Below are 24,521 nucleotides of genomic sequence, written 5' to 3'. Positions count from 1 at the left end.
TGCTGAACTAGCTGGCAGCAGCAGCTGGCTGCCATCTTTTGTTTGGACAAGCAGTAGAGAAGGAGAACATGACTTACAATTTACCATGGGGTTTTGCTAGCATTTGCTACCTATAGAAAAACACTAAGACTCAGGAGTAATGCACTCCTTTCCTGTGCTGTAGGAAAGTTGTGATCTCATGTGTTCATGTCCTTTTTGACATGCTCTTCTCTCATCAGACAATCCTGCACTCTTCTATCAGTGTCTATCCTAGGCTTTCCTCATCTAACCTTTGTGCTTGTTCTAATTCCCATACCATGACACTCATCCCCAGTTCCTCCCCAAAACAGCCTGGCAGAGCTCAGTTTCATCTTGCAGTGGTCAAAGCAGCTACACCAGACTTTGCCATTCTCCTTTGCCATCACTGCTAGACACTCTTCCAGTATTAAACTTCTCTTTCCTCCCCCTGTTCCTCCCACAAACATCCCCCACTCTAACTGCCTGTCCTCCAAGGCCCCTCTCCCCACTCAAGTTCCCCCCAGCTGTTCACTGAGACCCAGCAGAGGTATCCCAAAACGTGGCCATTTTTTGGCATGGCTGCTGTATCATGCTGCCAGGTGAGGGGCAGGCCAGGGTGAGGGGGCAGAGAATGGTCAGTGCCTTCCTGGATCTTCCTCTGCCAGGTCCTCCAGCTTTAAGAAAATCTGTGTAAGCAATGCGTTCAAAGTGAGCTACACAGAAAAGAGGGAAATGGTAATTGCTTTTGTTTGGGGCTGCAAAATAGAATTCATGAATAGAAAATGAAGCAGTAAGAATAAATACTGTGCTCAGGAAATTCACAGGAATTTTTGTTGCCCAGCATTTCATTCTGTGTCTGGGAGACACAAACACAGAATTGTTTCACAAAAAGGAGGCAATACTGGAGAGGAAGATCCAACTGAAGTGTTGGAATAATGATTTTTCTGTGGATTATTTACCCAATTGTATTCTATGCTTTGTTTTTTTTCCCCCCACCCCACACCTTAACAACAAATATATTCTTTGTCTTCCCTTTCCTCTCACCCCACTGCTACGTGGATTTTGGCTATTCAATGACAACAGCAACACCATCAGAAATAGGAATAATAACATTCCACAAGGGAGACAATACAATAGTACAGCTAAGCTTTAGGAAGTGCAAGACTGTGTGTTTGTGCTCTCTATTAATCATATACTTTAATGTCTTCCTAGGCACTTGGCCAAAAGGAGAAAGTTGTCAACTCCCTCAAGGTGTTACTGTTACAGCATCAGATGATGTATGCCCTCAGGTGTCTTGTAATCTAATTATTTATAGAGGAATGTCAAAGGAAAAATCTCAGTAACTATGGCAGTCATTTCTGATCATGAAGTTCTTAACTCTGCTCCTTTGAGTTGATGCACTGCTTTATTCACAGTAATAAATGTTTACATAACAAAGGAACCACGTAAAGACTGTATTTGGTTTTGGCTCTTACTGCATGGGAATAATCTCTACAAAGGACAGTTTATAGCTCAAAAAGCACAAGCTCAACAGCAGATGTTACAGGTGTGTAACAGCTGAGTTCACTATGAACCAGTACAGTTTGCTTAGTTATGTCTTTCCTTTCTGTTAATAATTTTGATAGAGGGAGAGAGGAAATGGGAGCAATGTGTGTAGGCACAGGCAAAATGAGGCCAGGTGGGGAGATAAAGCCCTTGATGGTTCAGCCATGTAAGCCTGGCTTTGTTAGCAGAACAAAATGAGGCAGTTGAAGAAAGATGGGTAACGTGTCAGCCCTTTAACCTGGGGAATTCTTCACCTGGTGAAAAGAGGCATTGGGGAGACAATGAACTTGTTCCAGGTGGAAGCTGGCTAGCCTTACAGGGAAGATGAAGCATAGTGGAAATTTCCACTGCCACTGCAGTTAGTTATCTTGCATGAGGTGCACTAGCACAACCCAGAACACTGTGCTCACTGCAGAGGCGAAGGGGGAGCCAGCTGAAAGGACTACACTGAGGGGACACTGTGCTTAGGATCATGTACTGGGAAAATTCCACATCTGGAAAGGATGTGACACTACAGCAGTCAAAAGGTCAAGAGCAGGAGAAAGGTGTTGCTGCAGCCAACTATGGGACTTACACTTAAATTGTGCTATTACAAAATGCATAGGTAATATAGGGGGATTCCCCCTACAATTGTTTTCTTTTAACAGAAAATTTCATATTGCTGAACAATCCTTGTGCCTGTGACAACACAGGAGCATGTGGCAGATGCACAAAATAGCATCTTTTGTTTCTTTTCACCAAAGGCAGAAAATAAAAACAATGACAGAAGGACAGAGTCCCAGTGGTAAGGCGGCACCTCAAATGAGTTCAGTTTTGGGCCCCTCACTGCAAGAAAGACATTGAGGTGCTGGGGCATGTCCAGAGAAGGGAAATGGAGCTGGGGAAGGGTCTGGAGAACAAATCTCATGAGGAGTGGCTGAGGTAGGTGGTGTTGTTCAGTCTGGAGAAAAGGAGGCTGAGGGGAGACCTCACTGCTCTCTACAACCTCCTGAAAGGAGATTGTAGCAAGATGGGGTTCGGCCTCTTCTCCCAAGTGTCAAGCAACTATCCCTCTCACCATAAAAGGGGCTTATTCAAGAGCTCTAACTTTTGTATAAAAGTTGCTCCAAAACTGATGAAACTTAAACAGTCCACAAAACAGACAAGGAGTGCCCTGTTATTCATAAATAACATAAAAGTTTTCTGCTTTTTTGAGGTCTTGCTGACTGATCTGACAGTAGAACTCTCTCCCAAAAAAGCCATTGCTATCACACAACTCCACTTTTGCCTTTACATATTAAAGAGTGTTTTAAGCTGGGCACCACCATGGTAGACCTGAAGATGCACAGTGAAAGATGTCTCCTCCTTCTCATTTCTGCCTTGTGCCAGCAGTGGAGCAAAAGTCACACAAGCTTCATTTAAATAATTCAACCATCAAAAGAAAGAAGTTCCTCTCAGTCTTTGCCCCAGCTCTGTGTTTTATGTAGTTTGGTTCAGGGGTAATTTGCACTTTGGCAATACCAAACTGAAGACATATACCCTTACTTACAGCTCAGTTTGTTACTCTAATGACAGCTCAGAGATCCAGATGTAGCTTAAAGTCACAGCAAGTGCAGGTTTTGGGGTGGGAGAGAGGAGGTGGTTAGGAGCAGAACTCTGCTGAGAGCCAGTGATTACTTCAGAGAGAAGACTACACTGAAAGTGGAAAAAATTATCCCTCTCCCCTCTGTACTTCAAATCTCAGCACAGAACCAAACACCATTCACAAGCAGCCATTAAAAACATCCAAACAAAGCTCAAAGATAATCAAAAAGGAAAGGATTCTAGTGGTCTGTCTCATTACAGTGCCAGCTCCTAATAAATTCTAGCTGAAAAACAGGAACTCCATTAATCCAGGGAGCTAATTAGGCTCAGCAACTCTATGTCAGAGCTAAAGCCAGATTCCTCAAAATCAGCAATGCCACTTGTTAAGAAAACATGCTCAATAAGTAGACTGTGATTTACTGGAGAAAAAAAAAACCCTCCAGTTAAAACCAATAATGATCCAGATTTTAAATAATTTAGGGACTCTGCACTTGGCTAGGCTAACTTCTAACAAGATACACTCATAAAGGGAAGGAAAATGTCTTCTCTCTCCCCATGTCCCTCCTTCCCCGGCTCCCTTACTTGGAAGCATTATGGCAACCACAAGTTTGGCTCATCTTATCTGTATGGTTTAGTTGCTTTATATGAGAAGACAACATAGCTGCTATGGAAAAGCAACTGGAGCAGCTTAGTAGCCTGCCTGCCTCTCCTCTGGGCTGCCTGTGCCCTGACAGCGCAGCAGGAGTGCTGGGATGGGAAGGGCTGGAATGCAGCTGAACAGTGCCTGTGCCTATAGGGCAGTCATAGTGGAAACCACATGGCAAGAAAAGGTATGCAGAAACATTCCCTGACAATCTGCTGAGCACGCGTTCTGGAAAGCACCTTCACACCAGCCCCTCTGGAGGCTAATATTAGCAGGAGCAGAGCAGACACCCAGTGAGGGCATTTCCAGCACCCCTGCACGAGCATGAAGAGAGGGCACACTCCCTTTGTTCCGCGTTTTTCCTTCCCCCGCTGCTGCCCCCAGCTCCCGCTGCTGCCCTCCGAGGGCCAAGCAGCGGGCAGACTAAAGCAAGGCTTTCCACGCTATTCCAGAGGCCAAGCAAAGGGCTCGTTTGTCAGGAGGCCTCAGCTCCCTGCAGCCGAGCTGCTGCCAGTCTCATGGCTGGGGTCACACATGCTGAGCACCCACTCCAGGTGACAGGCGCTGCAGAGGGGCAGGGCAGCCGCCACCTCAGCTCCCCGCTCGGTGCGGAGCAGCACCTGCCTGCCGGGCTGGCCTGACTCCTGTGTTACCCTCACCCCAGGCGGCTCGGTGACCATTTCGGCTGCCGCCCGGTGAACATCCCCTTTTGGCGATTTGGAGCGGGGACAGAACGGGGACAGCTGGCTGGCACACGGAGCACCGCCCCGCTGCCCGGCCGGAGCTGCCCACCGCCGCGCCTGGGAGCCCCGGCCGCGAGAAACAGCGCCCTGCTCTTCGCTGCAAGAAGGGCTAGGATTCAGATGTACCCAGGGTTATTTCCTCAAACGAAAATTAACTTCAAATGTTTGTAACTGATACATGAATATTCATGATCTTTTGGGAGGATTTCATAATTACTTCATTCTGCTTAGGCTCATTTGATCTGCAGTAGTGACAGCAGTAGTTTACACTCCTTCATCAAGATGCCAACAATTTGGCAGCATGACCTTCCCAGTTTCCTGTGCTGGAGAGCAGCTCTAGTTATTCTAATTGCAATCCCAAATGGAGTGGTACCTGAAAATAAATTGACTGCTGTTCAGTTTTAGAAACCACTCCACTTGGCACTGCTCCTCATGTAAACAGATAACATCTCCAGGAAACTGGGAAGGTCACTCAGCAAAACACTTCGCATTTTGATAAGTAAGATTTTATATGTCAACCTCCTAGAGCCTTCGGCCCATGGCATTATAGCGGAGGGCGGTAAAAGTGCACATAGTCCCATGTGGAAAGGGGAAAAAGAGAAAAAAGAAGGCAGACTTTGGTTGTCATTAATGATATGCAAATTATACAATTCATCTATGCCACTCATTAGATATATTCCCCAAAGAAAGTTAGACTCAAGAGTTCATACTGCCTCTGCACCTGCACACAACCTTATCGCCTTCAGCAATAAACTTTTAGGCTGTTGGCAAATTTGAAGAAAGTTTGAGAAAATAATATGCAGAGCTCAAAGATAGTAAGCCTCTGTAAATGCTGTAAGGATTAGCAGCTGGCTGGATGGAGAGAAATCTTATTTGAGATCCCACAGAAATGAGACAGATGCCTTCAACTTCATTCTTGAACACATCAGAGAAAGCACACACATGAGAGAAATTCCCAAACACAGGAAAACTTTAGGCCAGTATTTACACCCTTTTGGATGTCAGACTGAGAGACAAGTTGTTGGAAACATTATGTTCTTGATGCTGGTGCTCATAAAACTGTTCATTTAGATTAACAGCCAAAAAAATACTCACTTACATGATAGTGGGTCCTGACTATAAACTGTCAAAACCCAAAGTAAAGCAGTGAAAATATTAAAAGTCAGAAGCCCCAAGTCATGCTTCCAGTTCTGGTAATCAATTTAATACCTTTTAAATTTCCTTTTCACATACGGCTCCAAATTGCTTCACAGAGATGTATGAAACTGCTAAAACCTGATAAAAGAAGCAATCCCTGCCCGTTGTCAAGGAAGATGAACTTTGCAGCAGCCAAGCAATCTGCATACTAGGATGGGAATTAAGCAGGTGAAGCAAGTTCCAAAAAGGAGGAATTTTTTATGTGTCGTCTCCCATCTAACACCGGAGACACACTGGCCTCAGTTGCTCAGCTCCAAACCATCCACAAATTAGAACCCCATGACTTCCATTTAGGAATAATGTGTTGGCATGTACAGGGAATATGTACAGATCCTAGATGACATGCATAACTGTCTTTCTAAGAATCAGGATAAGTAATAGGGGTAAGGATGGATTTAGCTGTCTAACTTTACACATTCTTAAACTTTAGAGTAAGAAAGCTGACTTTCTACATAACACCTATTTCTTTAAAAACCTTGGACTAGGAAGCCAATTGCACTTCAAGGTCTCAATTTACTTTACTACTCAATATATAATTTTAGGGTCAAAGTAAGTTTCTTAGACACCTGCAATGATGCTTGCAGAATCTAATGAACAGAGCACTCTCTGGCCTGCAAATCCTTGGCCTCTATATTTGTACTGCCAACAGTCAATATGGGTCGGGTGACCTTGTCAGGAAGTGGAGAGACACCAAGAACTCCATTCACATAAAAATGAATGGCTATCAGACAGCCAAAACTTTCATCCACAGATGGGCTGAACTACTCACACAACTGGCTGATTTAGAGAAGTGATGAGACAGGCTGAGCAATAGCAATGATGATGGTGACTTGCATGGCAAATAAAGATCATAGATGAAGTCCACAAACCAGCCCCAAATATTAGGATTTTATTAACTGAAATCCACTGGCACTGTGGTCCGAACCCAGCTGTCACTGAAATCTCCAGAAAAGCTCCCATAAGCATCATCAGCATCTGAACTGGGTTTTTACAGATTTAGTGACAGGATACATGAGACAAAGACTAAACTGGTCCCTTCTGACGTCAAATACATGGCATTGAAATTAAACTGTGGAACCACAGGCAGCTTTATGATGACAGTTCTGGCAGCACAGGACCAAATCTAGCAGCTGGTGCAGGGCAGTGGGAATTCTGTCATCTATAAACACAGGCATAAGGAAACTAAACGTTTGATTCTTTTATATCTCTCATGCTCTATTATACTTCATTCACAGAGGAGCCTAAATAAAACCTGAGGGACTCCAGGCTATGCAAGTGCTATGTGTTGTAAGTAAAAGTAGCAAACTTGATATATAAGTATTTTTAATGTATATATTTCCTATTTAAATCAACTGGAGATAGGCTGTATCAATACATTTATCTTCATCCATGCAGCAATTTAAAATATTAATGATGCACATACATTTTTTATGTTACCTGAAGTTTCACTCCCCCCTTAAATGGATTCCTCTATTTATTTTGCCCACTATAGTAACATTGATTAGACAAGATTCTCAATAGGCTCTCGTATTTCTGACACTTCAGAGATCTTACAGCCTGCAACAGCAAAGGAAAGGAACTCTTTTAAACTTGCTGGTTAGGAATTGTGACATTTGTACTAACGAATGTTACTATAATTGCTTGCAGTTTTACCTGAGGAAACCAGAACATGCTTTAGAGCTCAATATTATATCTATTTGGCTCAGAAAAACAACTATAAATTTGAATATTTCCATGTTAACAGCTGCCTCTCCACAAGATCCATAATCAAAACAGAGTTGGAAGTGGCAGAAAGCAATATACAATACTAAAGCTTGTATGTATTTAGTTTTAAATCACAAAAAGACCTCTCTTAAAGGTAGCTGTTCAAAATCCAAGAAGCACTAAAACAAAATTTCAAAGGTAAGCTGAACCAGTCTTTCATAAAAAGATCCTTTCAAACTTTAACTGTCTTTAAAAAGCCTCAGACTGGAATCATTTACAATGTGCCTGGAAGGTCCTACTTCTGTTTACAAAGCCGCTGCTGATACTCAGGAATTCCCACAGCTGAAAATAGTTGAGGCTTGAGCACTTTTTGGCAAAGTACTTATTTCAGCCTTACACTCGATCCTTGGCATTTGCTGTTGAATTTAGCCAGACAGGATGCTATAAGGACATTTGGCCTCAATCAGTACAGCCATTCTTACATTCTTAGAATTGGCTTATAAAGGTTTACAGCCTGACTCTGCAGCCTCCTTCCTGCATCCCCTCTGCATGCCTGCTGTGAGCTCCTGAGGACACAGCAGAGTTCCTCAGCATTCAGTCAACCCAGTCCTGTCCAATGTGTCTGGAGACACAGAGAGGCCAAGAGGAAAGACAGTCATTCTGTAAAGACGGCACATGGACAACCACCACAGGGGGAGAAGGAAGAAAGAGAAATGCATTGCTTGGTCCTGCGAGCCTAAGCCCCATGGGGCAGCATCAAAGCACAGGTGATGCCCTGGGGTGAGAAGAAACGGAATTATTAGCTCCTGCCCCTACCCAGTACAGAGAACCATATAATCCTCCTTAAGCATTTCGAAAACCCATCTTTAAAACATTATGGCTTTCTAACACTGCCCCCACACACTTCCACTTAGTAGCTGCATGCCAATTACTTTTCTATTTGCTCATGCTCTTTGGTTTCCACTGGTCTGCCTCCCCAGGGATGGGAATGCTCCTGCCACATGTAGAGACACATGCTCTCTATTCCTTAACTCTCTTTGGGTATGCAAGCCAAATTCATTTCATCTTTTCTCATGTGAAAAACTCCCCTTGCCAGACTTTCTTGTACTCATTTCAGCCTGAATTCATCCTTCATCTATATGGGAGACCAGAGCTGCACCCAGGAGAGGAACTGCTACCCCCTTGCATAACTATTACTATTTTTCTGCTGTCATTCCTAATGCCACCTCAGATTTCATTACCTTGTCACTGTTAGTTTAGCTGTGGACACCTGTGATCATTAACCAACATGCCTAAATCAGCACACATCCCCATTCCCTTTCTAGCTGATGAGCTCCCAGATTCCATCAGAAATAATTAGCAGTCCATCAGGGCACACCCTTGTATCAGTGCCATTTGTATTGTGGAAGCCCTCGAGGTCCCACAGCTGCTCCCATCTGATGTTCTGATCTGTCTTTGTACAGATGATGGCTCTCAGCTTTGTGTAAGCAGTCACTATGATTAGCATGGCCCTGCTTTGTGTGCCACGGCTGCTGGTAATACCAAATAAAACCTCTCCCAAAACTGGTCCTTGAAGAACTTTCCTGGTGGCCTTCCCTCTAGTTTGATAGCTCCCACTTCAATGCTAGCTACTGTTGTCTCTGCAATCTTCACTACTTCATGCATTTTACTGCTCCTTGTTGTCTTCAGCTTAACTACTAAATTCTCAGGGGACACCAATTCAGGCATTTACTCAGATCTAGACATTGAATTTCTTTCACCTAGACATTAGGTACCACATCTGCATAGAACAGAGGGTGAGGGCTGTATTCAGAAGGTTGTATCCAAATGTATGCCCATCTTGAAAGGAGGGTTGAATTTAAATGCACAGACATCTGTTCCAGATTTCCTGGTCTTGGGAACAGGCAAGCTATTTCAAGGCTCACCATCTGAGAAGGCAATACTTGGTGTCTGGATTTACTTTAAAGTGAGTTTCAACTCAGGGTTTCAGGATTTGTTCCTCTCACATCTGAGTGCTAGTACCAAATTATTGTTGCAGCAGGACTTTCTTAACATCTCAGTATTAACTTTTGCAACTACTGCATGAACAAAAATCGATCATTTAATGCAGATGATTTAGCAGTGAACTCATTTAGCAGTGAACTCCTCTCTTTTCTCTATTCTTCCCCCTACTCCTCCACACTGATGAGCAAATCATTTAGAGAGGTTTGTCTGCTGACTGTATGAATTTTACTCAGTAGAAAAATACATTCATGTAATTGCATTTCAAATGGTGAGGATCTGAATAAATGAACAAGTTGTTCTATGAATAGAGGAAGTAATGAAGGCTAGTTTCCCTGAGTTTGTGTCCTGTGTTACCCCATTTTCCATACTTTGGCTGTCCCCTCTTCTGCATAGTTCCTACAACCCCACCTTGCCACATGCCACCTCACTCACCTCCTTCAGCTGCAGCTCCGTCCTCTCTCCTTGTTAACTCATGGATGCTTGCTGGCATTTGGCTCAGCTGGCTGGCAAGCCAGCATGCAGCAGAGCAGTATCATCACACCTTCACCGCCCAGCCTGCTTCTGTCCCACCCCTCTCTCAGTCTCAAGAGTCTTGCACAGATCTCAGATATCTAAAGGCCTGTGCCTGCATTAAATCTGTTTGGAAATGGTCAATTTAACAGCCAATTAAAAAATGTATTTGGATGACTAGCAATGAGATTGTGTGACCAGGTATACTTCAGCCTCTCATGAGGTAGCTAAAGTTCTCTTAGAGCACCCATGTCAGAGAAAGTTCTGCTCGCAGAGTTTGTCTGGGTTCAGAATTTGGAAGCACAACACTGTGCATAGCAGTCATTCCCACCAGCAGCTACTGAGGACAGACAGGACATTTCCCATATTAGCACTATGAGAGTGATTAGAGCAACTCACTTATGTGCAGTGAAAAAAATCTCAGCTCACAGATGTCAAGTTAGCCAGGCTTTTAAGTCTTTCCTATCCAGTGGCTTAGATTATTCCTGCCTTATAATTTTTCAGATCCATGTTATGACTTTATATCCAATTAATTCTGTGAGAGGACAGCAGTTCTGAAATGCACACAGAGTAAACAAAACCATTAAGAAATGGACTGCTATGAGAGTTGAAGTTGTCATTGCATGGTTAATACTCTTCAGTAGTTCAGGTTTAAGGGGTTTTTTTGTGTTGTACGACATATTAAATACATAGCAAATGGCTTAAATGCCCTGTTCTGTTTTCAAAGCCACTACTGTACCAATTTTAAAAAAATAATAATTACCCAAAAGGGACCAGAGAAGTTTTGACAACCCATGAACCTTCCCTCAGCACAGCTGATTTGCATACAGTATAGCTAAGAGGTGTATTTGACCCAAGCATTTACAATTAACCCTTAACTTGTCATATATAAAGAAGAGCTTTATTTTCATTTCAGTGATTTTGTTGCACTGTAATTTCAAGAAACACCAATTAGCTATCATATGCTGACAACTTGCACTTAGCACTGATTAGGGCTAGATATGAACTATAAACCTATCACATTACTATAGTGCAACAGCTCATTACCAGTCTAGCTTTCCTAGCTAATCTTTTCTACTAATTTTTATTTAGGGACCTACTGGCCAGCTCATCTGAAAATTATACGCTAATGATCCGCAAAGAATTGAGAGCTCTAAATGGTAACATGGGAGAAAAAACAATTCCGTTTGATCTCTTTATGTTATGATAGATGCCATTTAATCAATTAGGACAGCAGAACATATCACTCCATTCCAGACCTGGCAAGTATAAAAGAAAACAGGAAAGGGTGAAAGCTTCACACATCTTGACCTCCTCTATGATGTAAAAGAGCATCATATATAGTACAAGAGAATGCTTAGGAGCACAGCCACTGAGACAGCAGTCAAGACACTATTTCCTGTGGTTCTCCTGCAACAGGGACTTGCCAAGGATGTGGCTGCTACTAGTAGAGGGGACCTGTCAGAGACAGGGTCACAGCATTGTGCACTGTGTCCTCTGGACATGTCAGGCACCCTGGGGTGCCTGCTGCCAGTTAAGCCTCCAGATTTAACACGGGGGGCTGTGCCCCTGGAATGTCCCAGAATCAGAAATGCAGCTCACAATTATGCCTGCCTCCTCCTCCCCCACCTGCTTGACATTATGAAAGTATTTGAGAAACTAAAGGTACTGCAGCAGTGACAGTGAGTGCTTCACAGTTATTTGCCAGAACTCTATGATAAATCAAAGTTATTTCTGAGATACACTGGAGATGCAGAAGGAAAAGAACTCTGTGTTTCATAATGTTACCACTTGCTAATGAGTAGAATAGGTTATAGATGGAAAGACGTAGGATCAGGTAGGAAAATGTGTCTGATCCATATTCTGTTAAAATTGTGTAAATTAAGGGCATCATGGGATATAAAAGCCCTATATTTAATAACTAATATAAACAAATTGAGAGCAATGACAAATATTTGAAAAGCAGAACATGATCACATTTAGGGGCTATCTCATCTCCTGCCATCTCACTGGGCTGGAGATTCTTTTCTGAAGACTGTGATACTCACCCAACAATACCAATATTGTTTCCTGTGTTTACTGATTCCAAGGCTGAATGAGTCAAAAATAGACCACACATTAATGCCTAAAAACCCCCAAATTATGTCTCTAAAACAACCACTCAAACACATCTATTGCTGGTTGATACTTGTGCAATTCAAAACTTGGATAACAGCAGAGCACATTATGCTGAGCATGTTCTCAATACTCATCTAGCCCTGACCTCAAGACAGTAAGCCTTTAATATGCCAAAAACTGGACCTTTTTTCCATAAATATGGCAGTAGAAATTTTTTCTTCCTGTTGAGGAAGGAGCAAGAATCCCTCATGACTGCCCTTCTTGGAACCTGCACAGCAAGAGGAGTGAAGATCTGCCACTCTGCCCAGATTTTTAAATCTCCCAAAAGAATATTCTCTACATAAATATGCAAAGGTTTTCAGATTTAAGTGCCAGAAATGTTTCAATATGAGCATAATCAGACCACAGGGTTGGGAGATGTTCCTTCACTATAATAAAGGAGCCAGAAGGAAAGAGCACTGTACAGATAGTCCTATTGCATACTATGAGGTTAACCAAGGAAAGTTTACTCACGCATTCAGGCACTACAAAATGCATTGAAAGATAATATGAGCAGCATATAACTTACAATGTCATCATAGAATACTTAACTCTTTGTTAGATAAGTCCCTTTGTATTTATGGCAAAAATCATTGGTAAGATTTTTTGGTTGGCTTATGGCGAAATGAAAAAGTACTTTCAAATTATGCAGTCTTAAAAAGGAGCTTATATGAAGCTCCAGTTAGTGGCACAAGTAATGGATAATACACAAGGAAGAATACAGAATTCATTAACTAATATGGATTACAGATTAGATACTAGTAGGAAACATCTGGTATTTTACATTTCTGAGAGATGAATTAAGGTGAAACAATACACTGTTAACACTTATCATGAAGCACACAGTTATTGGTTTTATATCTATATGAATATGAACACAAAATTATTAAGAAAGTCATTTGTATTCCCAACTTTAGTTCCAATAGAGAGATAACATAGCTGTTTAATCTATAAGATAGATGTGTAATCGCTAGCCAAAATGACTCTCACATACCCACACTACTACTGTTGGAGTTGAATATTAACTTACTGTAAATTCATACACAGCCTGCAACATTCTTTATTCATAGCCCACAGCAAAATGCTGCCTGTTGAAAAGATGTGGTGTTTTGTTGTTACTCTCTTCAGTTAGCTGTTGTTCTCTGCTCTTCCATGGGAGGAATACGTTTAGAAACAGCAGGGTTTTCCCTATGATTATGTACCAGAACAGCTACTAGTGTGATGCTCAGATTCCTTAAAAGAATCAGGTATTGTTCCACAGAGGAGGACCATTGATGGATGGAACCTGGCCAATGGAATTAAAAGTTTATTTATACTATCTTTTGCATGGGTGTGATATAATAGTGTTTTCAGAGAAACTATGAATTTTCTTGGGAGGACGAAAAAATCCATTCCAATTTTCAGAGTACACCTAACATACGTGGTTGTGATACCACTAGAGACCAGGTGAGTTCTGCTACAGTGCCACAGAAGCATTATGTCCCTGACCCTGCTGGGGAGAAAGTGACAGTCCCTGGGAGCATGTACATTCAGATTCACAGCAGCCAGAGACTTTCTGCAAACAACATCCTCATCACCATGAGGCTCCCTGCACTGAGTGTGAGGAGAATGGACACAGCACCTGCAAATGGACACAAAAGACTTTACCACTTGTGTAACCTACTTGATTTTTACATCTGACACACACATAAACGATTCCAAGCAAAGGAGCTCACAAAGGACTGTGTCCTGGTTTCAGCCATGACAGACTGAAATCAAGAGTAGCTCAAAACCAATAAAAGCCACTGAATCTAATGCCATTGCACAGAACATACCCATCCAGCAGCAGCAGTCCCTAACAGGAGAACAGAAAATCTGTTACCAGCTTAACAGGCTTATTTTGTATTCTGTATGATGCAAAGATTCTAAAAGTTACCAAAGCACACCCTCACTTTTTCTGTAAAACCCACTCCACAGTAAGCAGCCCCAACATTAACTGAGAAAAACAGGAGTGTTTCACAAATCTCACTGGAGCACAGTGTGCTAGGGTGCCAACAGGTTCTCTTTCACATGTGTTTTCAGAGTCAAATCTTATTCAGCTTTGATCCTCCATCAGCCCCTCACTCTCCCAATAGTTTATACATCAGTGTAAACTACTACAACTACAGCAGTTACTCTCAGTTTCCTCTGACATGAGAAGAACTGTCCTCCATCACACCAGTAATGTCCCCACATGAGAGAGAAGAACAGGATTCAGGAGGTGCTTGTTGGCATGATCTGACTGAGAACACAGAGCTCCTAGAACACTCTCTCCCTCTTGGAAAAAGTGCAGTTATTTCTCCAACACCATACCTTTGAAACCATTTTTGTTTGTTATGTATACATGCTAGCTGGGTAGCAGATCTGGATACTGCATCTAATTCCTGTCCTCCTGCACAGGCGTGTAACTTCAAAACACTTCACTCGGAGCCTGTGAAAATTGTTGTTTGCAAGAGAGAGGGAACATAGTCTAGGAGCATAAAAGATTCTGCTACTCTATTTATAGCTGGAGGCAGACATGAAAATTGTGTTCAATCCTTAGAAGACTGCTCCAAGGAGATTCAAGTCCCATTTGCAGAGATGATGAGATGCTTTTAACAGCTCACCTTGTAAGGGGCTCCCCTCCTGTGTTCTCTGCTGTCCCTGAGCTGAGCCGTATCTGTCTGTAACAACACTCAAAACAGCTGCCACCACCATTCTGCTGCACAGCTCTCTGCTCTCTGGAACCAGCTGTACCACAGGGAGCCACAAGGGCTGATATTTCTGACAGTGTGGGCATACATTTTGTCATTGATTTTCAAGGAGAGTGAGGTTTTGTTTCTGACCAAGAGCATGAACTAAAGAATAGGGAGAAAACAACTTAGTAAATTCCACCATCTCTCAAAAATAACCCATTGAAAAAAAAATTTAAATTGTAGTACTTTTAAATACAGCAGGTAGAACATTTTTTCTGATGGGATGATAAGGCAAAACAAAGCTAAAAGAAAATACAGCTAAAACAGTTAAGTCTTCTGTCTGATAGCAATTTTACTGAGTCTTGTCAGATATTGCTGGAAAACATGTCACCTGGATGGCACTTATAAACAAAATACTTTAAAATTTAAAATAATCTAGCAGGTTCATCCTGCAGCACGAGAGAGGTAATTTTCATATTTCAGAAGACAGTTCTAACCAGCCTGCTTAAATCTAAAAAGTCAATGCATATTTTAAAAAATCCACTTCACATCTGCTCATTGTGTACAGACCTGGAGGCAACCACCAGTCAAAAACTTTGATCATCCAGCAGAATCTGGTATCTGAAGAGCACAAGAGGATTATCTTCCTTGCTTTACTCTCAAATGTGTTATGAAAATAACAACTTCAATGAAAAAACATCTTGCAGTTGTAATGCCATTCAAATACTCTTGAAACAATAAGGCAAACTGGCTGAAGTGTCCTCCACTTACAAACACACAATTCTCTTTAAAGCTTCTAGGGCCTGTCACTCTATTGAGAGGGTGATGTCAAATAGAGCCCAAGAAAAGAAGGAGTTTGAAGAAAAAATGTTCAACTATTTGCCCAGAAAAGGTAAGCACAGGTTATGTTTATTTTTAAGTTAAGGTCCCAAATATTATTTATATATACTGAAGAGGAAAATAAAATAGTCCTTCTTGTGCCACTTCAGTAATCTCAAATCCCCATTTATGTGGCAAGTTTCTGTATAAACTTCTTGAGCTCCAAATTCATGGTCACAGACCCATCTGCAACCAATCAATAGATGATTGTACTTGTGCAGTTTTCACATTCACCAATTCCATCAATTATGTCCCTTGCAATTCCAAACAAACTCAACATTATGTAACACTGAACCACATACCGGCTCTTTCAACAAATAAGCTGTTAATCATCAAATACGGAACATGAAATATCCCTTAGCAAGGATTTGAGGATTATCTCATCTAATTAGATATAAGCATGTTTTCTAATCTGTGGGTTTAAGCCAAATCCCAATAAAAAGATTTCCATTGATTTCCACTGAGTTTTGGATCAAGCACTGGGAGAACTTGATTTTGCAATTCAAAGAGAAAGAGACCTTAAAAAGAAGTGTAACTAGATGATGAAGGAAAAAAAGTGGTTAACTGAGTTAAATCATCTGGCACAGAAATGGACTGGACAGTCCATATCCCTGCTAGGGTAGGGTCTTGAGAAAGACACCACTGAGACTTTCTGGAATTCTTTGATGTCATGCAAGTGTAACAATAAATCCAACCACTGGTTTCCAGGTTCCTAAAAGCAGAGATGATTCTAGCAGACACACTAGAACACATTTTATTGTTTATTTGCATAACTGCCAGCCATGTGCAGACACTTTACAATCATGGACAAAGATAAATTATCAAAAGGAAGTACAGCTATTGAAAATTGTCAAAGATTTGGACCCAGAACTCTGCATTGAAATTGCATAAGCCCAGCCCTTAATAACCCATCTTAAACAGTTTCTTATGTAACTGGTAATGGATATTTGTTAGTTACAAGTTTATTTTTCTTTTAAATGATTCTACCAACCAAGTCTCTTCACTTCAGCTCTTGGGTAGTTATTCCATTAATAGGAACCCCTGTTAGCATGCTTTAAAGTTTATATTCCTCCATGTCATTACTTAAAAATAAGAAATCATTCTGCCACTTTGTCTCACCAGAAGCAATTTTCTCCTCCTGTGTGTATTCACATCCTTGAAACACTACAGAGTAGTTGTCATCTCTTCTCTCAGAAGCCTCCTTTTCCCCTTTTCCCTGCAAGCTATGAAGTTTTATTTCTGTCACAGTGTCCTTCCAGGTGAGAAACCCTTTCATTTCAGACCATTCATAATTCTTCTTGCTTCTCTTTTAAATTCTCTGCAGTCTGTAACCTTTTCTCAGCAATGAGATGCACAACTCCAAACAAGCAGCTATATACTGGCAGATAAATAGAAAAGCTATTTTCTTTGGTCTACTGCAGTGGAATGTCTTTTGCTCTGAGTCACACTGGTTTTGTAAAGCAAAGAAGGATCAATAGGGAAATGAAATTTAATTTAACACATCATATCTGTATGCAACTATTCATGAAACTGGAGATAAGCAAAAATGTGAAATAAGTCTAATAAAAATTATTACATGCTTTTTGATAATTTGCTGCGTTGTACAAGGAGTAGTTATTCCAAGGATATGACTATTTAAAAATTGTTCAATTATACATGAAATGAATTATAACCACATTTCTATGAGAGAAAATGTATTAATGTTCAATTGAGCCTGAACCAGTGGTGGAACAGGTGAAAATAAACTGCTGGATACCCCGACTGAAGGTTCAAAATTGTATTTTAATGAATTAAGTACAGATTAATTTTTGTATGAAATTACCACAATGGCCTATTTGGGTTCCACTCAAGCTATATTTCAGGAATAACTGCACACTACTTGATTGCTAGTTCATTACCATTCACATCTGTGCTGGCCTGAGACCAAAGTAGTGTCCTTCCGTGATGCAGCTATCTGCTGGGCATAGGAATGGCTATTTAAATGCAATTAGTAATTGCTGTTAAGTCTGACTATAAACCACAGCACTTCCCTTCTCATTTCATTTTGCAGTCCATCATTATTTGCTTGTTACAGTATCCATAAAGTACTAATTTGCTGAGTGGTTCAAAGAGCATTCAGAGAGATACTTCATGAGGCCTGATTCTTCTCACTTGAATGCTTGTGCAGACCAGAGTTTGTCAGCCGAGGTCTGTTGTAAAACTGGTGCACCAAGAGTTCAGGCTCAGTGAATGCAACATAGCCACTTACACCCACTACACAAGTTTGCAGACACCACTGCTCCAATTACTGTCACACTGCCACACTGGCAGGATTGAGTTGAAAACTCAAAGCTGGGGAATGGCAGCTCCACTGCAGCTTTTCTTTTGAGGATTTTGTCTACTATCTCTCATTAACTTGATGATGAAACACAATGCTGTAAGGCGTGTGCAGACAAAGCTCAAATCTGCACTATCAGCTGTACAAAGTATCCTACAATAAAGTGCATCTTTGATGAACACTACAACAGCAATTGCTGGAGCATGCAAACCCATCATCTGCATGCTCCTGAGCTGCTGATTAAATTACTCTAATCAAATGCAAGAAGTTTTCCTACATTCACGGACTGTGCATACCTGATACTTTGATGCAGTTCCCTGGAATAAAGAAGGAAATTGCCAGAAATTCAACCTAGTAAACTATCAGATACAGAAAAACCCCAAAGGTGAACGTAATTTCCAGATGCTCCAAGTCCTCATTATACACGTGCTGACAAGAGTTTCAGTGCTTTTGCAGGCAACTGCATTGCACTTGCCCAGTGTCAAAGAGCATGCACCTAAGGCAGGTCCTCTGCTGGTATAAGGTGGCATTGCTCCAGTGGCTTGTGTCTGTTAGCCAAGGTTCTAGTCCACATGACCTGGCTGAAAACGTCAAGGAAAAATTATTTTGTTCCTGAGCAGACCATGTTTTTGGTAGCTAATTAGGAACTATTTCACATTCAACCAAATGTCCATTGACCACTCTCTTACGCTCTCCTACAATCGGATCATTCAGGGGTATTTCTTAGGCTTATTTCTCTTTCTGAATAGGCTCATTTCTTCTTCCTTGTTTGCTTCCCAGTTCCTCTCTGTGGACTGTTGTCTCCTCTACACATAATTTCAGTGCCTCTTTGAGCTTTCCCATTCATTTCGGGCCATTTCCCAGCCCCGTGATTCTGTTTCAGCTGTCTCTCATGTCCTCATTTCCCCTCCTTCTTCTGTTCTCACATTTCCTCAAGTAAAACATCAAAACAGTTTTTTGTCCACTTCTAGTATGTACAACATTAAATTAACACAGAGAGATTAGAGATTCTGAAGGGCACACCAGATTTTTTTTCTGAGGCTCTCTGTGGTCTTTGTACCATATTCTCATTGAGGAGGTGCAAAACTAAGGAATAGAAGACAAAGATGAAGCAGTGGAGACTAAAAGGGATTGAAATTTCTTAATGAAAAACAAAACAAAAAAATTCTAGTTTCAGGTGCTGATGAACTAACCATTAAATAGATTGCTCATTTGCCATGTAGTTCAAATGTGTCATTAAATTCTTATACCTAGTAAGCAGACATGGTTGTGTGAATCCAACAAAGCTAGGACTTAGTACAAGCTCATAAATAAGGATAAAAACTCCAGTACTAATACTAATTATAGTTCAAGAACCGTATTGTGAACTGATTTTTAGCTGGCCTTATCTCCTCCTGAAAATTTTCCGCTAATGTATTTTCTGAGAAAAATAATATAACTCCAGTTAAAAATTCAAAGGCCAGGCATATAAACAAAAGATAGCTGGCTTTTCAGTTCTTCTCACACACAGCTTTTACAAAGAGGAAACAACTGCAGATAGATACACCCATCTAACTAAGAAACGAAACTGAGGTACTGGATCCATCCAAACCCCATTTTCATTTTTTTTCCCAATAATTAACTAACGATTTAAAGAAAACATCTGATATACAACTCATTCTTTAGACTAGTATACCACAACAACCATAATCCAACACTTTCCTTTTTCTCTTTACTTAAAAGCAATAATATTCTACCTTTGACCAAAAAACCCCTCAGATTCTGCATGCCATTAGGACTATTTATGTGAGTCTTAACTCTAAAGAAAGGGCAAAACTAGGGTAACAGAGTCCTAGCAATAGTGAAAAAGTATGTAGTGCTTTTTGCCAACTCTGAATACCCTTAAAAAATCCTATTTGAACTTTTTCTACTTCAGTTTTATAAATGTGAATAAAGAAATAAACACCTAAATAAATTATTTTCCAAAGGTCATGCAGAAAGAAAGAATAGATTAACCCATACTTTAAGCATTAGATTAGATCTTAAAACATGGTGGCTCTGCCATGAAGCCTCTTGTACAACCTTGCACCAGTCACTTAATATAATTTGATTTTCTGCAGAGAGGATTGAAAAAAGCAATACCAGCATGTAAGATCTGGGAGGAAAAACAAACATATGACAGAGAAGCAGAAGTGCCAAGAATAAAATTCATGCTTTTAGCTCACACCCATCTATTTTACAGACAAGACTCCCTCCTTGGATAAGCATAAGCATGTAGTTCAAAATATAGGATGCCTCTACAAATACTAGCACATTGGGATACCACATTAAAAGAGAAGCTTATTAAATAAAACAAGCAACAATTTCTGGAAGAGAAATTCATACAGCCTTGCACTTTTCTAAACAGTTTTCTTACATTCTCACAGTCATTAAAATGCATAAAAATGATTATTTCCAAAACAGCATTACCATGAATTATCACCACCCATGTTGCCTAGCAACTGGAGTAATTTTTGAATAGTGAGCTGTATAAACCAGTATTGGAGTTTGTGCAAATGGGTGTTCATTTGAGGGTTTAAAACACATTCATCTTGGAAATCAGAGGCAGATAATGCAGCACTAATATAAAACTGAAATTCTCTTAAAAACATAAAATGGCACTAACAATTACTGCATTTTAGCAAAACCCTTTTGTAGCAGATCTAATCCCAACCATATTTGGTCAGGCCAGAACTAACTCCCTTGCTCTTCCTTGAGCTTGAGAGTGCCCCTTTCCAATTTCTTTGAAGATATTTGACATTCCCATGGAGAAAATAATTCTTTCCCAGTCTTCTGAAGGATTTGCTCATACCTCAAGAGCAAAAGAAACTGGTGACATAAAATGGCAATGTATTTAAGTCAAATAAAAATTCTATTTTTATATAACACACTGAGCTGGAAGAACTCAGTGGTTCATACCATGACAGAGCAATGTGCTTATTAAGATTCAAAATAGGTCTGGAAACAGTGACAACAGCAGTGACAAAGACACTGAGATATTAGAGAGAGATTAAAAGTACGTATATGAAAGATACAAACTCCCAGAAGTCATGGTCTGGTAACTCATTAGTTGCATGTATTTCCCCAGTATAGGGATTCTTGTCCATTCTTCAGACCTCTGTGAAATTTGACTTGAAAACAAGACAAGATCCCCCAAACCACATCATTTGATGTCTGAGAATTTCTACATTACTTTCTTACAACTTCAGTAGACAAGTTCCTGCTAAAGCTAGTATCTATTTTGTTACTACTCCCAAAGTGGGAGTATGTGGGGGGCTCTTCCCAAGAGAGTAAGATTCCAGTTGAATGGTTTCCAAAGCTTAGCCTTATGGGTAAAAATTAAGGAAAAGCAACATGTGCTGAAAAACAGCATGTGTTTTTCATACAGACTGCAGGTGGAGAGGCAAATTCATCCCTGGCACAAACACAGAGACCACTGAAGGCAATGCAGTGACATCTGCTTACACCAGCTATGAATCTGAACAAGCTTTTCCCTCCAACTACTACCTGCAGAGATAAAGCTGGATACAAAACTGAAGCGAATTTAAGAGCCTGCAGCCTCTCCAAGTTTAGAGAATCAAATTTCTGCAGTAAGAGAAAACCTATGCATTGTGAGTTTCCAGGCTCCCAGGAAGCCATGCAGTGCCTACTGACAGGCTGCCGTAAACTACTTAATGGCTGTTTAATAGCTCAGATATAGAAAAGATGTTCCATTTTGTCTGCTGCTCTGTGGAAATTTACTGAGGCCACACACAATGTGCAGAGCTGTCACATAAGAAAACACTTCCATTGTTTTCCTTTGGTCCCACTCAAAAAAGGCAGTTAACAAAAATAAAAATTTATACTTAGCAGTGAAAGAGAACACCCCTAGAGAAAGGGGAATTATCCCAGCTAGACAGGCTAGTCACTGCTCTAAACAAGAGGTGCCACTGAACACATATCACCTCTATCTGTGGGGTACTCAGCCTCTTCTACAGTGCAGCACAGGCACACCCACATCCCCCATACTCTCATCTCCACCAAGGAGCAGGACACACCTGTACTGCCAGATCACTGAGCTAATGGCATCTGTGCTCATCCAGCCTCCAAAACTCTTACTTCCATCACTCACAGGAAAAAATGCTTTCTGGATTCTTCTCAGCAAGAAGAAAAAGTTTTCTCCAAAATATGCCAGTATATTTTTCAAATTTTATTTTAAAAGTCCTCTTATAAACAGGACATTGCCTATGATTTACAGATGACCAACCAATTCTTTATACTCTCTGATACCTTCTTATAGGAAGAATTCTTATTAGGAGTGAATTCAAGAGGGGATTGTGGCCTGAAGAGAGCTTTGATCTTCTTTCAGCAGTACAGACATTGATGAGAAAACATGCAGACATCTCTGGCTGTGTAGGCTTAGAAGTGCAACAGCTGGGAGTCACAGCAAAAAGAAACTGAACACACAGCAAGTAGAAGGTGTGTTTGGTAATGCTTTTCTGCTGGTCAGTCATTGCCAGGAAAGACAATTGTTGTATTTGGTAACTATCCCCTGTGTGCTTAGTTCTCACCCAGCGAGCATCACTAACGCCAGCTTTTGTATTCCTACAGGTGACCTTCTCTTCAACCCATAAAATCCAACAAGAAGGAATACAGGTTTTCGATAAGCATTGCTTGAGTTACACTTTGTGAAGGGCAGAATTCAAGCTGTTTTCACACTATGCCTAGGTGCATGATGCATGAAACATTTAATGAATGTTTATATATGGAAATTTGGTTAGTCATTAAGTGAATTCCTATCTGATTGAGCTCCAGGAATGGGAATATTTCCAGAAAGTGTGTTTTAAGTCCAGACTGCCAAATAATTTTTTTTAAATAAAGGTTGGAAGAGAAATAGAATTATAACCAATCTCAATTAATTTTTATTTTCCAAAATGAAGACAAAACCAAAGAAGCAATCTTGAATGAACATGTGAAAATAATCATATTTGCAGCCTTTTAAATGCTAAAAAGGGTAAAATGCATGGACTGAAACATTGCTGTGTGGATGACCTGATTCATTCTCCATGTCATCCTGTTGTTCCTAACTCCTGATGTCATACACCTGTCCATCATGAATGGTGACATTAATTGGCAGTTTGATTACAAGATGCTACTGGAAGCCATTCCTATGATGCTAGTTGCTACTCCCTAGGTTCTAAGCTAGAGAAATGCAATACAGGCCACAAAATCAGAAACTTCTCAATAGGAAGGCAGTGTGACTGCCTGGGCTGGATAATGAATCCAAGCTTCCTCTCAGACCTGCACCTCCAGGACACATGGGGCGAGGCAGTGATGAAGAGAAATGAGCTCAAGGCATACCCACTAGGTGAGCAATTCCTCTCATTTCCCAGAAGCCACCTGCAGCAGCAAAGGCCACTGGTCTATTCTGGCAAATAGGGACTACTTCTTTTTTGCAAATGAGAGGCTGAGATTCAAACCATGCAAAAATAAAATGCAAAGTAACCCTATACCACAGAAGGAATCTCATGACAAACATGCATGCTCATTGTGACATGTATTTCCAAGAAAGTAAATTCCATACAATGGACAGCAAGATAATTTTCTCTACAGTGCTGCATTATGGCAGCAATGTTCCTCTCCTTGGAACAAATATGAAATGCTCTCACATGCTTTGAAACATTAAAAAAATCTTTGAACAGTGACAGAAAACAAAACCCTCATATGTTGAGCTTCAAACCTTAAGCTCTTTCAGCCAACTGGGTCCTATTTCAGCAGGCTTCTTCCTTTGAAACCTATTTGTCAAACACAGTGTAGCTACCAGGTGTAAGGTCAGATCAGGTGTCACTGAACCTCAGGCAGCTATTGCTGTAGCTCAAGAGGGCTGCACTGACCCCAGCAGACTCTTTTCCTCCTTACCCCAATCTGCCTCAGGCCCAGACAGACAAACTGCTTTCAAGCATCTTCTCATTAGGCACAACCCAGACCACCACTTACTTGTACGGGATGTGTTTGCTTCCATTGACAAGGGCAAGGATGACATTGCCCAGTGCTGGCAGGGAGAGACAGAGGCCAGAGCTCCCCTCGCGGCTTTTGCTGAGCACTTTCACGCAGCTGCCCAGGTCAATAAGGTGCAAGCGGCTGCGACCTCCAGACACTGCCATAAACAAAGAAAGCAGACAGTTAGTGCGGGCCTCCAAAAGCAGCTTCCCAGGAAAGCAAAAGACTCACCATGACTTGTGAAGAGGAAACAACCCAGGAGCCTTCCCTAATTCCTGTTAGCAGACAGCTGTAGGGGTCCTGCTAACACCCTGTCATCCTTTATGGCTGTACATTGCTGGACATTGCTGCCTACTCCGGACTTGTTTAAGAATTGCTGAGTACTCACCCACTCCTGCAGGCTTAGCTCTGTGAGAGTCACCAGTGTGACTATATTTTTTTAAATAAAGCTCTATTAGCCTGTACCTGAGTTCGCTCTGCTTCTCTCTCTCTGTCACTACTGTTTATCTGTCTGGGAAATACAGGCTGGGAATTCCTGCTTAGAGAGTAAGGATACTTCTCTTATTTTTCCC

General features: G+C 41.1%; 1 protein-coding gene across 2 annotated transcripts in view; it reads right to left on the bottom strand.

Moving 5' to 3' along the window:
* The window catches only part of KIF26B (kinesin family member 26B), a 285,201-nt gene that overhangs the window by 32,256 nt on the left and 228,424 nt on the right, over positions 1 to 24,521 (bottom strand). For both annotated transcript variants that reach the window (XM_069009928.1, XM_069009929.1), the window contains one exon: positions 23,947 to 24,106. In XM_069009928.1, coding sequence (XP_068866029.1) covers positions 23,947 to 24,106 — 160 coding nt within the window. The remainder of the gene's footprint in view (positions 1 to 23,946; positions 24,107 to 24,521) is intronic.

The sequence above is a fragment of the Aphelocoma coerulescens genome, chromosome 3 (assembly GCF_041296385.1).
Source record: "Aphelocoma coerulescens isolate FSJ_1873_10779 chromosome 3, UR_Acoe_1.0, whole genome shotgun sequence".
NCBI classification, from domain to species: domain Eukaryota; kingdom Metazoa; phylum Chordata; class Aves; order Passeriformes; family Corvidae; genus Aphelocoma; species Aphelocoma coerulescens.
Note: the sequence above shows the minus strand (reverse complement) of the source record. Positions and strands in the feature narration are given on the sequence as shown.